The 14679-nt window shown below is 39.3% G+C and overlaps 1 protein-coding gene across 1 annotated transcript in view; it reads right to left on the bottom strand.

The window, feature by feature from the left end:
- Positions 1-70: 70 nt before the first annotated feature.
- Positions 71-14679, bottom strand: part of ANKFY1 (ankyrin repeat and FYVE domain containing 1) — a 60483-nt gene continuing 45874 nt past the window's right edge. The window contains exons 19-26 of the mRNA XM_070932075.1: positions 14043-14219; positions 11278-11425; positions 9835-9925; positions 9088-9212; positions 6924-7070; positions 5969-6059; positions 4111-4698; positions 71-3014 (exon numbers count right to left, since the gene is read on the bottom strand). Coding sequence (XP_070788176.1) covers positions 4566-4698; positions 5969-6059; positions 6924-7070; positions 9088-9212; positions 9835-9925; positions 11278-11425; positions 14043-14219 — 912 coding nt within the window. The 3' untranslated portion in view covers positions 71-3014; positions 4111-4565. The remainder of the gene's footprint in view (positions 3015-4110; positions 4699-5968; positions 6060-6923; positions 7071-9087; positions 9213-9834; positions 9926-11277; positions 11426-14042; positions 14220-14679) is intronic.

Below are 14679 nucleotides of genomic sequence, written 5' to 3'. Positions count from 1 at the left end.
GTGTCAGTATTCAGTTTGCAGCAATGTACAGTTCTTCTGCTTGACTTCTGTAACCATGAACTTACTGGTGTCCAATTCAATTAAATTGCTTTATTAGAAGAAATTACAAGTTGGCATATAAATATTAGAAAAATACATTGCTTTACAGGGCTTTTGAAGGAAAGATTATAGAGTAATAGTTTAAAAAACGATTAAGACTTTGTTTCTCAAACTAAGAACAGCTGAAAAACAGGCCATATTACTTGCAGATGTTTAGTTTCCTGCTATGAAAATGGTATTATTGTGTGTTGACTGAAGTAACCCCAGTCTGGTAGGGACAAGACTACAGTTTTGTACAGTCAATCCATAAGGAGAGCTATGCCTTTTTAAAAAAAAAAAAAAAAGTATAGGCAAAATTTATTTAATGCAATACAGACCCTCCAACTTTAAAACAAAGTAGCATGTTTGCAAATAGCTACTGTATATTGGACATGATAAGCTTAATTCTGTTACCTGATGTTGTGATACCTAGGTTTAGTACCTGAGTTGCTGTGTGGGAGAACCAAGGGTAGAAAAGCTTCCTCTTCCACTAATGTCCCTCTGACTTGAATACAAGACTTCACAACCACTCTTTCATAAGCCAAGCAGTTATCCTTTCCCAAACACAGATTAGTCCTTTTAGTAATGTCCACTGCGAGCAGCTTAATGCTACTATACAACTCATAGCTAGGCAGGGTTTTAAATTACAAACAAGCACAAACTCCTAGAGTGACCATGAGTTACCTCTATAGATTGGTTCATACAACTTTTTTTTTAACGTGCTAGGAAATGAACAAAGAAAAATCAATTTTCAGGGTCTTAGGCTCAGAGCTAATCAAGAAACAGGTCAGTGCTCTCAGAACGCTGAAAAAGCAAACTCATTTGACAAAAATATAATTTCCAGACTGCCTGCATTCCACAGATTTAAATTACATCAAGTTGGGTTTACATGTTTTCTAGCTAGAACTACCTTTTTATGGCACATGGTGACCATTCAGATAAGGGGAGGGGAAGGGATGGAGAGCAGGTTGTAGTTTACAGAGGCCTGAGATAGGATGAACTGGCTTCAGAGTAATGCTGAACAATGTCTACAAAACCAACAGTAGATTTGGTGTCCAAAACTATTCACAGATGAAATGTATAAGTTCTTTCCATGCTCACATGCTGGATTATACAATAAGTACTGTCACAAATTATAAGACTGGAGCACAAGACTTTTGCTACCATCAGTTTCACAATTTAATGATGAAAAGGGGAAGGGCTTATGTTAACTGGATTCAGAAGCTGAAATCATATTCCATGCCTATGCCTGAAGTACAGAATAAGCAGTATGGGGAAACTGACCAATGACTGAAGTTGTGCAGAAGGGAGGGATGGGAGAAGGGGATCTAAATATGGTCACTGAGGTTTAAGAATCTTAAACCTAAGACCATGAAGAAGCAGATCACCTTTGAAGATGAGAAACCAAGGACATATGACAGCATGAAAATTAGCAAGAGTCATAGTTGCTTCCAAACTTCTAAAAAATTGTACTTTTGTACTGTTCCTTGAAAACAAATAAAGCACATCTCCCTCACGTGAAACAAAGAAAGCAAGATCCCCGCAGAGTTTGATGCCATGGCCAAAGCCAACACAGATAAAAGTATCTCTGTCAGTTGATTTACAGTTCCGTAACTATCTTTATAAATAGCATTAACAGTGGTTCAAATTCTCACATTCTTTCACAACATTTAGCCAATTTTCATCATGTAATTTGCAGATCAAAATATACCAAGGAGGAAATACTTCAGCATTGGTAACGAGTGGTGAAGCCACCATTCACAAGACCACATTGAAGATGTCACTTAATAAATCAAGAAAATGCAGGCAGTGTTCTCCCCATCTCCCCTTGTGTTTCATTCAACAGCAATTGCCATTGTTTAGGTCGAAGGACAAGCCAGAAACGGATGAAACTTGCTGGATCTCAAGTCAATCAACCGAAGTATCATTTTTTTTCTCAAAGAAAATGAGTTTGAGAGGACAAGTTCAGATCATTAGAACAAATTAACATCTCAGCCAATTTATAATCTACCATGGTACAGTATTGCACATGTGAAGCTGTCAGGTCCTCAAGACTAGCAAGAACATTTTTCTTTAAAATAAAACAAAACACTAATTTTGGGCCAGTCAGTAGAATAGGCTCAGATACAAGTGTTTTTATTAAAAGTGCTTTACAATTATTTCTTTTGTGCAATCCACCGAGTCCATTTCAAATTCAAGCACACTGCCCCAGCAGAATCTCTTTAACTGGGAAATTCCATAGCTCAATTGATACTGAGAGAGGCCTGCTTAATTTTGGCATGTTAATGATCTATCATATATACAATTTACAACCTCCTGGAAGTGGTTACATAATGTCCGTAATGCCAGTGCAGAAATATGGTCATGTGTCTATGAGAAAATAACTCTTAAAAAATACCGGAATCACCAAAGTAAACTGAAAAACTAGCAATTTGTTCACATTCCACCTACATTTGCCCAGATGAAGTGTGACGAGTTATTGGGTGAACTATTGCATTTCCCATCTAGTTATCCAAAACAAGCTGCCTGCCTACAGCCTCACAAAGTAGCTTATTTCTTTGAGCGGGTAGAGATTGCACTGATTACAGGTTAAATGACAAGAAGTTCATCCTTTTGAAGCAAATAGATACAAGCAGGAACTTTAGAAAAGGGCAAATAATTACTAAGGATCCCCTGATCATCCCTGAAGGCAGAATTCCAGTTTTTCACCCAACAGATCAGAAGGGCCAAGCAGCAAACTGGGATCCAATCTGCAATGTAGCATTGACTTCTTCTCCTTAAGTCTCTTTCTACTCCATTCCCCCCGAGATTTTGCTTAACGTGTAAAGCTGTTATGTCCCTCAAATCATAGAAATATATTTTAAAAAGTAACACTCTGTTTGGTGTATTGTGTATAGACTCACCCATGTGATAACATTACAGGACGCATTAGTATTCTAGAAAGGAGAGAGAATGCAATTTTTAGTTAGTTAATATTTTTCTCTTCCCTTACATACATATAGACACTGAAAAGTAGTGGTTACTAAAGGGAAGAGTGACACGTGTTTCAATTAACCCATTCACGAAGCCATGGAAGGACTTGCTTATCTTCCAGGGTTTGGTTCTGTTTATAAAATTGCACCAACCCACCCTAATCCTCTACTTTTAAGTACATGGTGGTTTGAACCCAAGAACCTCCCCCCCCTTTTTTTTTCTGTGTTAAACATATGACCAAAAAAAAAAAGAAAATCCCTTGTATATATTTCAAGATTTTAGAAGAGAGACCTGCTGTGGCGCCTGACAACAATAAAATGTCTTTGTCCAAGGAAAGAGGCCCACAGGAGACAAAACTGCAAGCCAATTCTACTTTATCTGGCTCAAGATAGGCTTCTCCTTACACATGGACTTGATGTGAGCTGCAACAATCATCTTAATGCATAAGGGGTTTTGTAAGAAATCACCTTGGACTATCTCAAGATTTATGGACAGAGATGACCAGCTCCAAGGGTCCCTGTCTTGCTGTTGGCTGCTTTACTGGCACTATTCTACCTCTCCTGGTTATCCCTGTCTCATCATCTCGGCTTCTAGTCATCTTGCCCCATAGTAGCATCATCATTGCATCGGGAGTCAGACCTTCCTTCAACATCACTGTAAACATAGGACTATTTGCAAAGTTTTTGATACATTACTGAAAGACAGCTTGGGTTATTAATCATTTCTTAAGAAAACCTGATTGAATTTGATAGCAAAGTTGGCCTCATCGCTCCCCGATTTTGACGCAGGAGAGCAAACAAGGGTTCTGAAAATCCAGGAGCTTTAGTCAGCCTCCTTTTCAACAGGAGAAGTGGTAAAGCTTTCATTATAAGGCCACACAAAATTTTCAGCAATGCATTAAACAAAAACTTAACTTGCGGTCAACCTGTTTTTGGGTAAAAGCAGTTACTATGCCTGGCACAGCTGCCCTTTGTAAAAGTAAAAAAAAAAAAAAATTAGAGAACACCAGAATGTTCTCTCCAGGAAGGTAACAAAAGGGGCAGATCAGCTCATACTTACCCAGAAATGTAAGTGCTAACAATATTATTTCTTTTCTTTAAAAAAGTGTGATAAGACCTTAGAACAGCCAAGTCACAGTTTTATCACCAAGGAAGGCCTTTTTTGTTGCATGATCAGCAAGTACAAAAATCTTGGTTTGCAATGCTCTGAAACTGGAAACAGAGCAGCTCAACCAAATCATGTTGGTTTTCCCACAGAATCTCTGTAGCATTCCCAGTTTGTTCCCAATGCAGTTTCTATCATTATTCATTGTTAACATTAATATCCCCCCCACAAAAAAAATTCATATATACTGGAATAATAGCATTTGCATGGTCCCTTAAGTTGGTCAGAGTCCACTGTAACAGGAAGACAAACTGAGCTTCCCCTTCTCCATGAGATGTGTCTTGGGATAGGCCTGTTACAAGGTGGAAGGGGAGGCATTCCCTGGGAGTCATTTCCCTCCTCACAGCCAACTAGGAAACACCCCCAACAGTCAAGACGTCAAAGCAGGTGTTGCAAACGCGGACGGGCTTGTTCAATTCAAATTTGATGATAGGAATCTCCTTGGTTGAACACTTATGGCAGAGTAGACGCCCACAATGCCGGCTGCAAGGAACAAGGAAGGAAAAAGATGTATTTACTTCATCCCCGTGACCTGTTTACTATAAAAAAAAAAAATCAAGGGATCTATTTAGGAAGAGAAGGTTTAGAGGTTTCCACAACACTAAAAGTTGTTGGGATTTTTATGGTCAATCGTTAGAGCTAGGCAGTGTGAAATCCAAATTTTTTTACTACCAGTTCTGTGGGTGTGGTGTGGCTTGGTGGGCATGGCAGGGGAAGGATACTGCAAAATCTCCATTCCCACCCCACTCCAGGGGAAGGATACTACAAAATCCCCATTCCCTCCACACTCCTGGGGGAAGGATATTGCAAAATCTCCATTCCCACCCCACTCTGGGGCCAACCAGAGATGGTATTTGCAGGTTCTCCGAACTACTCAAAATTTCCGCTACCGGTTCTTCAGAACCTGCTGGATTTCACCCCTGGAGCTAGGTGTCCATATACGTTTAATAAATAATAACTAATATGGTCTCTTTTCGAATCAGGATGGTTGACTCTGTAAAAGCAGAGGCTGGAAGAAAATGAAGGATTAAAAAAAACAACTAAGTGTGGGTCAAATTGAAAAAAACCTATGTAGCTATTGAGAGTCAACACTAATTTCATGGCACATGGCTGCCTGTCTACCTACCTACCTGCCTGTTTGCCTTCCTACCGAATTCCTATAGTGCTCATCACACAGAGGGAATTTCATCTGGGTCTTTGTATTTGTCTTCCATTGCTTCCAGAAGCCAAAAAGGTGAATTTGAAAAGAAACTGGAATCATTACTTGCAGCTGTCTTTTCTGGGATAACATATTTTATGCTGATCTCTATTTTGTGTGGATGACATTGTTATTTTTGTTTTGTATTTATTGTACATTTTTAACCTGAATTCCCAAACTCAGATTTGTAAACCATCAGTGTGAGGCTTCTGGAGAAAAGATCCCCTTTCTTCCTTAAGAGTTAGAATCTTTGAAAGATGGGCAAGAGGAAAGACCTCATTCCTAATCACAGGATTTGGACTAAATGAACGAAACAGCACAAGCTGCTTTCTGGACAGTGAAAGGGCCAGATTTTAATAAATAGCACAATGAACTCTATTGGCAGTTGCACTGTCCATCTCAAAAAAGCAAGGCGGGACAGAAAGATTCAGAACGGCAGGTTACAAGTCCTTCACTATATTCCTTAAATTTTAAAAGAAATTTAAAAACCACTTTCATTTCTGCAACAATCCATCATTTGGCATTCTTAAAATATCAACACTCAAGACAAATTACCAGTGATGCTTTCTCAAAGTGACACCAAACTTGGCACTGCATTCGTAACAGTTGGAGCCGTCACACCAGGGAGGTTCCTTGGACAACATGTCTGCAAAAGAAAGGGCAACAATGGGAACCCACGATCACTGTCCATGCCTTCTAACCCACCCTATTTAAGTAAGCTGCGCGCGGGCAAGCAAGACTTAAGTGAAGCACTTGAGGGCTGTTTTAGTTGATGGGATCCATACTAACTTCTTCAGAGTCTTTAGCTGGGCTAAACCACACAGAGCAGAAGTTGTAGAAGTACCTACCCAAAGATCTTTCTCGCTTTATTTTCTTAAAGGTCTGCTCATAAAGGAGATTATCATCAGGGCCATCCCATTTAGCAGATGACCAACAGATAAAGAGAACTATGGGAAAAGTGGCTACATGTATGATAGAAGCCAAATATAGTCTCTCAGTTCTAAGCCCACTTTATTCAGCTATTAAATCACATACTGATTCTGAGAAGACACTGTAGGGGGAGAGTCATGTTAGGCTACACTAAAATCAGGAGGAGGCTGGTGGCACTTTTCCAGGTAACAAGTTTTATTGAAAGGGACACGTTTTTGTGAGCTGTGCCTTTTTGTAACATCTGTCAGTCTGCTATGCTTCAATCTGCTTGACAATCTTTTTTACCTGTATTTTCTTTGAAGAAATATAAGATTCAAACCACATGATATGGAGGAAAGAAAAGATCCATACTTTTCCCCTCATTATCTCAATTAAAAAAAAAAACATTTGGGATAAATTTGATGGGCAAGCAATGGCTATTTCTACCTTTTTCAGGGAGAAGATTTTGGGTTAAAACAGCCTACAGCCTGCTTTTCTTCATGACAGAAATCTGTGAAAAAGTCCTGAACATGCGAAGTTGGTCATTTATAACTGTTTACTAAGGACAGATTTTAGACATGCAACTTTCCAAGATCCTTACCCAGAAGCCGGAAGAGAAGCTGTTTAGTTGCTACTTGATAGTTGAAGATATTGATCCCTTGATTGTTGTTGATGCCCAAGCGAGCACCAGCTCTCACTATAGCCCGACACAGGTTGGCATTTCCCTTTGTATAGGCCAAAAGGAGCACTTGGAAAGAAAAGAAAAAGGAAGTATTTAGATCCCATTCTAGTCAATTCACTATCATCACCATCATCAGTACTTCATTAACTCTAGGAAGTTAAGATTTCCCCAGCAAGTCATATGGCATTAAACAATTTTTCTTAATTGGAAAAAGAAAGAAAGAAAAAAGAACACTGAACCAGCCCCACATGCAAACCAACTCTTTTGGCAGGTATTACTGGAAGTGATTGGGGCACTTACAGTAGTTGATACTATATCAGTGCCTACTTTTTCTATTCTGCCAAAAAACTTTGACATGAGCCACCGGAGAACTCTGCAAGTTGCACACTATTGTGCTAATAGAGCCTTGGTAGTACAGTGGTTTAAGGCACCCTGTTATTAAGCTGGTTATTAAGACCAGATGCCTGCAATTACTGCAGGTTCGAATCTTGCCAAGGCTCAAGGTTGACTCAGCCTTCCATCCTTTCTAAGGTAGGTGAAATGAGGACCCAGTTTGTGGGGGCAATAAGCTGACTTTGTATAAATATACAAAAGTATGAAGGCTATTGCTTAACGCATTGTAAGCCGCCCTAAGTCTCCGGAGAAGGGCGGCATATAAATCAAAAAATAAAAAATAAATAAAAAAATAAATAATGTATACTTCTGCCCCAAATAAAGCTACCACAAACACTGAACACAAGAGGGAATCTGGTAAGTTCAGAGACATCATTCCACCCCGAGAAATCTAATAAATTCCTTTGGTTATGTTAGCAAAGAGGATGGCCACTGTTTTTCCCCAACTGAAGAATACAGATACCATAAGCTGCCATGCCGGTCTTTTGTCCTCCCTGTCTAAAGAATGTATCTTCTGTAGCCACAGGAAGCCTGTGAGATGCTAGGCTACACTGACAAAGCTTTATTTATTAAGATATCTCCATAGTATTCTTCAATTTGAATGTTTATAGTGGCCTACAGTATGTACAATTAGAGAGATGGAAGAGGACATGAAGTCTGACACCTGTTTAGTCAAGAATCAGAATTAAAGTATATCTGAATTAAAGCTATATCTGAATTAAAGCTCAAGAATCTAAATTAAAGCTAATGAAGGCTCTTCAACCTTTACAAGAAAAGGTACCATGTTTCCCCAAAAATAAGACTCTGTCTTATATTTTTTGAAACCCCAAAATAAGTGCTTGGCCTTATTTTCGGGGAGGTCTTATTATTTTGGGGCGCGTGGAGCAAGACAGGGTTCCTCTTGCCGTCTTAACTGATTTCCAGCTCTGTCTCCCTAACCCTAACCAGAGGAAATGGTGGGGACCAGCTGTGCATGCATTTAAATATTTTCGGGGAGAGCTTATTTTTTGGGGGGGGGGGTTATTTTAGCACATGCACTCAAAAGCCCAATTGGCCTTATTATCAGGGGATGTCTTATTTTAGGGGAAATAGGGTAGAAGCAGAAGCAAATCACAGCATTGGGGTAAAAACTGCAGATGTGTATACATTTTATACATGTATAAAATTTTTAAGGGGGAAACATCTGGTAGCTCCCTGATCTTGTACAAGAAAGCAAGACGCAAAAGTATTTTTAATGGAGTGAGATCTCACTGACATAATCTCATCCCTTTTGCCAAGATGGCAGTTACTCTGTTGGGCTGGGAAGAAGCTAAAACATGTTCTCTATCCTGGAGGAGAACTGAGGGAGCTACAGTCTCAACATGTGGAGGGAAGGGCAAATTTTGCTTTCAACAAATCTTATGAAAGGGCCAGATCGAACTGTTATACCCTAAAGCACAGCTTGCCCTCTTTTGTGAATGGGGATCCTTCGGCAACAATTAAACACAAGAGGTTGAATCAAGGAAAGGATGGCATTCTGCACTGTTGGGCAACAGCATAAAACAGTGTTTTTAAAACTTGGCCTTTTAAGATGTGTGGACTTAATTTCCTGAATTACCTAGCCAGCATGCTCACTGAGGAATTCTGGGAGTTGAAGTCCACACATTTCAAGGTTGCCGAGTTTCAAAAACACTGGAATAAAAGTTCTTACCCGTGTTTCCATCAGTATCTGGCTTGTCAAGTGGATATTCTGGCATACATTCCCGGAAAAAATCAAAGATAGTTGCTGCATTCTCTTTCCCATATTGCCCCAGGATGTGCATTGGGGACTGGCCTCTAGTAATGAGATGTTGATTGTGTTACATCCAGAGCAAATTCCAATGGCAATACAAGAAGCTTTCTCCTTTCCAAGTCAGAGTTCACTTTTTTTGCACACATACATATACACACATACATCTTTTAAAGGCAGTTAGTTAGATGTTATACACAAATCACTTTTCAATGATGATGGCACACTAAGTGCTCATACTCAAAAAATTCTAAAGACCAGGAAAAGAAGGTCTATTTCATCTCCCTGAAGCAATTCTTTCTACCTTTCCTCCAGAGAAGCCTTACTAAGAAAGCCTGGTTACACATGGCTACTTTTCCCAGTGGAATTGCATAACCCCACACTCTGAAACAGTCTGAAAATCCAAGGTCAGATAAATTGACAGGTATGAAAATGTGGCAATCATGTGCGAGTGTAAACACATACACACAGACCTATTAAGAACATGAGTTTGGAAACCCTCCTAAATCTAAAGCAACCTTACTGGATAACGAAAAAGTATCACCCATTAAAAGATATTTGTTTAGCCATGCTTTTGAAGCAAGAAGAATAGCAACCCACTCTTGGATAGTTTTCAGTGCTAAAAAAAGCCCCAGCTAATACAAAGATGAAAAAGGCTGTTCTTCTTACCTGGCATTAATGGCTTCTGCATCTATATTACACTCTGTCAGAAGGACACGAATGTTTGACAGACGTCCATGCATGACCGCCAAGTGGAGAGCTAAATTTTGACAAGAAAAAGAAGGCAGGATTCAAACAGAACCTAAAAAAAAGATCTGTACATGATTTTCACTGATACTTAAAAGCAAAGTTTATATTCAGTATTATTATTGCTATTTATTTAATATGCAAACTTATATGGTCATCTTTCTTGTATTAAACCCTAGCAAAGATAGGAAACCTTTTTCCTTGGGGAGCTGCCTTTCCTTAACTTACAAGGGCTACAGAAGCACAGTAGTAATGCTGGGGTGTCTCTGCTCTGTCTGGTATTAAAATCTTCTTTACTGTTGGTTTGAGGGGGAAAGTATAAAATAATGCTGGCAAAATTAGCTTTTTTAGTTATCAGATTTCAGAGGAGCTCTATGGCTTCAAAAAATGGCTCAGGAGCTACAAAGCTATGTACACTACAAATAATTCCCTTCATTGCTGTAAGAAGCAATGCCCGACTTAAAGTGTTAAAATGACAAGTTTTATTGCAGTTGCCATACTGACTTGGATCCCACAAGGTGTATAGGTAGTTCTTGTTTTACAACCATTCATTTAGCAACCGTTCAAAGTTATAATGATTTGCAACTGGTCCTCGCACTTACAACTATTGCAGCCTCCTCATGGTCATGTGATCAATATTTGGGCACTTGGTAACCAGCATGTATTTACAAAGGTTGCAGCATCCCGAGGTCATGTGATCCCCATCTGATTCCTTCCCAGCTGGCTTCCAACAAGCAAAGTCAGTGGGGGAAGCAGGATTCACTTAATAACTGCATGATTCACTTAACAATTATGGCAAAAAAGTTCTAAAATCAAGCACAACTCATTTAGCCGCCTTGCTTAGCAACAGAAATTGTGGTCTCAATTGTAGTCATAACTCAAGGACTACCTGTAGTCAAAATGCGTCTGCAGCGTACCACTTTGGGAAAGCCTAATTAGAAAAAGGCAGCCAATTCAAACAATTATGTTTTTACTACTTTGGACCATTAAGCATCATCTGCACTAAGACTCACCCACTCCAACTGAGAGAGGGTGGCAAACATAAATAATACTCCTTCCTCCTCCTATTTTCCCATAACAACCCTGTGAGGTGGATTGGGCTGGGAGTGAGTGACCAGCCCCCTTTCATATTTAAGGCGGGATTACAACTCCTGGTTTCTAGCCTGATGCCTTAACCTCCAAACCAAACTGGTTCCAAGACTGCTAAAAGGTCCCCAAAAGTATAACCATGGGCCCAAAAGGAGAACTGTGCAACAAGAGAACGAAAGTGTCTTCTGATGCCAAGGAAATGCTCTGTTTAAGAAAAATAGAGAGGGAAGTGAGCTTGGATAATGCGGAATGAACCTTGGAGTTCACAAGTCATACCATTGTTTTTGTTTTCATCCACAGCAGCGAAGTCAATGCCATTCTCCAGAAGGACTGAGCAAATTGTGGGCAAGTCTTGCTGGGCTGCAAGATGGAGGGCAGTCTGGCGATGCTTGTTCAACTCATTGACTCTGGCACCTGCCAGCAGCTATGAGGAAGGGAACACATGAGAAAAGGGGGAATTGTTCCAGGAGCAATAAAATGTAAGCAGCAGATCATCTGGAAGAATATCCATCTACTCCATCATTAATAATTAAATATCTTGTTTACTATTAATATGATGCCAATGCAGGCTATAGTGCATTAAAGAAATCAAAAGCTCACATGGCAGTTGACAGTAAGAACTCTTCTGAAATCATGACAAATTGAAGCAATTTGGCACAACTTTACTTGATTTTACATGATTTTGCTTTTTTTAAACAAAATCCTCTTAACAGAATAAAAAAGTTGGAAGGGACCTTGGAGGTCTTCTAGTTCAAACCCCTGCTTAAGCAGGAAACCCTACACCACTTCGGACAAAAAGTTATCCAGTATCTTCTTAAAAATGTCCAGTGTTGGAGCATTCACAACTTCTGGAGGCAAGTTGTTCCACTGATTAATTGTTCAGAAAATTTCTCCTTAGTTCTAGGTTGCTTCTCTCCTTGATTAGTTTCCACCCATTGCTTCTTGCCCTGCCCTCAAGTGCTTTGGAGAATAGTCTGACTCCCTCTTCTTTGTGGCAACCCCTGAGATTTTGGAACACTGTTATCATGTCTCCCCTAGTCCTTCTTTTCATTAAATTAAACATACCCAATTCCTGCAACTGTTCTTCATATGTTTTAGCCTCCAGTCCCCTAATCCTCTTTGTTGCTCTTCTCTGCACTCTTTCTAGAGTCTCCACATCTTTTTTACATTGTGGCGACCAAAACTGGATGCAGTATTCCAAGTGTGGCCTTACCAAGGCATTATAAAGTGGTATTAACACTTCACATGATCTTGATTCTAACCCTCTGTTTATGCAGCCTAGAACTGTGTTGACTTTTTTGGCAGCTGCTGCACACTGCTGGCTTATATTTAAATGGTTGTCCACTAGGACTCCAAGATCCCTCTCACAATTACTACTATTGAGCGAAGTACCACATATACTGTACCTGTGCATTTTGTTTTTCTTGCTTAAATGTAGAACCTTACTTTTTTCACCATTGAATTTCATTTTATGAAATTCATCTTTCCAGTCAAGTTTGACTGTGCATTACTTCAAATATATCTCAAAGCAGTTTTCTCAGCAATAGAAGGAACTGAAATGTATCATCCAAGATGCATTTCAATTTTCTATAGCTCTGGGATTTTTTTTGGTCTCCCACCCAAATATTAGCCAGGCCTGACCTAGTTCATTTCTGGGTACAGGAAAGGTCAACTGATAGGTGCTGCAACCTGCTGAGACGGTTTTAAAATTAAAGGATGCAGAGTTAACTTTGAAGGAAAAGGATTGGTTCACAGCAGCCACATCTTAAGCAGATGATTCTGCATGATAGGGGGGAAAAAAGGGTCCTTTTTCTAGCATTTATTATTTGCAAGCTAGATGATGAATTTATGAAAATGTTGATGAGGAACCAGATTATTGAGGGCAATATGCTGACTCTGTAAACCGTTTAAAGCACTGTGAAGCAGTATATAAGTCTAAGTGCTATTGCTATTGCTATAACTTCCTTTATCAACACAGAAATGGGTTTGTCTTTTTCTGCCTCTGGGAGGTGCTATGGTTCAATGCTTTCTTGGTGCTCTCAAATCCAAGTACTAATCAGATTTTGAAGTCAATTAATGTTGGTTAGCTGCTCAGTTATAGATTTCTGAAGTGCATCTGGCAAACCTTGCGGAGTACATAAATTGAAATGGGGGAATAAACATGGGCCACTAGGTACCAACTCTGCAGTAAAAAAAAACCCTGCCTTACCCAGCAATCGCTATGGAATCTTCTCTTCCCTGAGGTGAAATAGCCTTATCATTTCTGAGCTTCCAATGATCCTTTAAGACTTGGTTATGTCATCAAGTCCAGGGAAACCATGGAACAACTGATCTTGTAAAGTGGCTCCATTATTATTAACACCCCTTTGTCCTGTGATCTTGCTTGCTTTTCTGTTTTTATAGTTTTTAAAATGCTTTTTATAATTAACAATGATCAATGATTTTAAGTACTTACCATTTCTCCAAAAATAAGACCCAACCAGAAAATAAGCCCTAGCATGATTTTTCAGGATGCTCGTAACATAAGCTCTACCCCCAAAATAAGCCCCAGTTAAGATTGTCAACCAGATGGGTGCATTTAGTATCATATTTTCCCCAAAATAAGACCTAACCAGAAAATAAGCCCTAATGCATCTTTTTGGAGCAAAAATTAATATAAAACCCGGTCTTATTTTCGGGGAAACACGTTATTTGATGAAATAATCCTAATTTATCAAATATCAAGTTAAAGAATGGAACTGTAAAGCAAGCCAAGACTGAAAGATATTTGCAAGACAGAGGTAGCCATCCAAGACCTGCAAACATCCTTTGTTTGCTCACTTGAAGCTACCTAGAGGGATCAGGTCAACAAACACAGATTGTCCTAAGTCATTGCAGAAATGTTTCTGCTCTTCTGTCTAATCTGCAGTAGTTGTTAACATTGAGGAAATGGTTACTTTGTTTACTATTTATCTTCTTCCTTAAAAAATGTCTCTAAGACAAAAAAAAAAAGAGGCTCTTTTTCCACACCAAAATTTAAAAATAAAGATTGCACCGCATACCAGATTGCGCACAATAATTTCAGAGCCGGCTTGAACAGCAAGGTGCAATGGTGTCAGCTTGGAGGTGTCCTGGACTCTGGAATTCACATCTGCTTGGACACTGATCAAGAAGAGGACGCTTTCAATGTCTGAATTCTGAACGGCCAGATGGAGGAAATTCCGACCTTTATTGTCCACCTAGCCAAACAAAATACCATTTTAAGTCAACTGAAATAATTTAATCCTTCTTCAGACATGATTACCCAAGCTGTGAAGGTTAGTGCTTTAGAACCCATTCCCTGTGTTTGCAATGTAAGACTCAGCTTAGCCTGCAAGCAGTCTTCATAGTCCACAAATATTCAAATTGGCAGAAAATTCTGGCACTACAAAGCAAACTGACTGCTTTCTTAGATGCAAAAAAAGTTAAAAGGGGATGGGGGAAAAGAACACGAAGAAGTGGGATGCAAAAGGAGGAATGTGCCATCTACTTCTATGATTCTTTTGCTTTTGGCTTCTGATGTTTTTTGTAATATACCATTTACTCAGAACATCTCAGAAACCTAGTTGTTTTTTTAAGATAGCTGTTTTACTGAACAACAGTTAACTTCTAGGGAAAAAGGCTGAGATTTCTGAAACATTTGATGTGTATCCTGTATTC

This window comes from Pituophis catenifer, unplaced genomic scaffold, assembly GCF_029215685.1.
Source record: "Pituophis catenifer annectens isolate HBS135680 unplaced genomic scaffold, rPitCat1.0.hap2 SCAF_1, whole genome shotgun sequence".
Lineage (NCBI taxonomy): Eukaryota > Metazoa > Chordata > Lepidosauria > Squamata > Colubridae > Pituophis > Pituophis catenifer.
The sequence above is the reverse complement of the archived record's forward strand: the minus strand, read 5'-3'. Positions and strand labels throughout refer to the sequence as shown.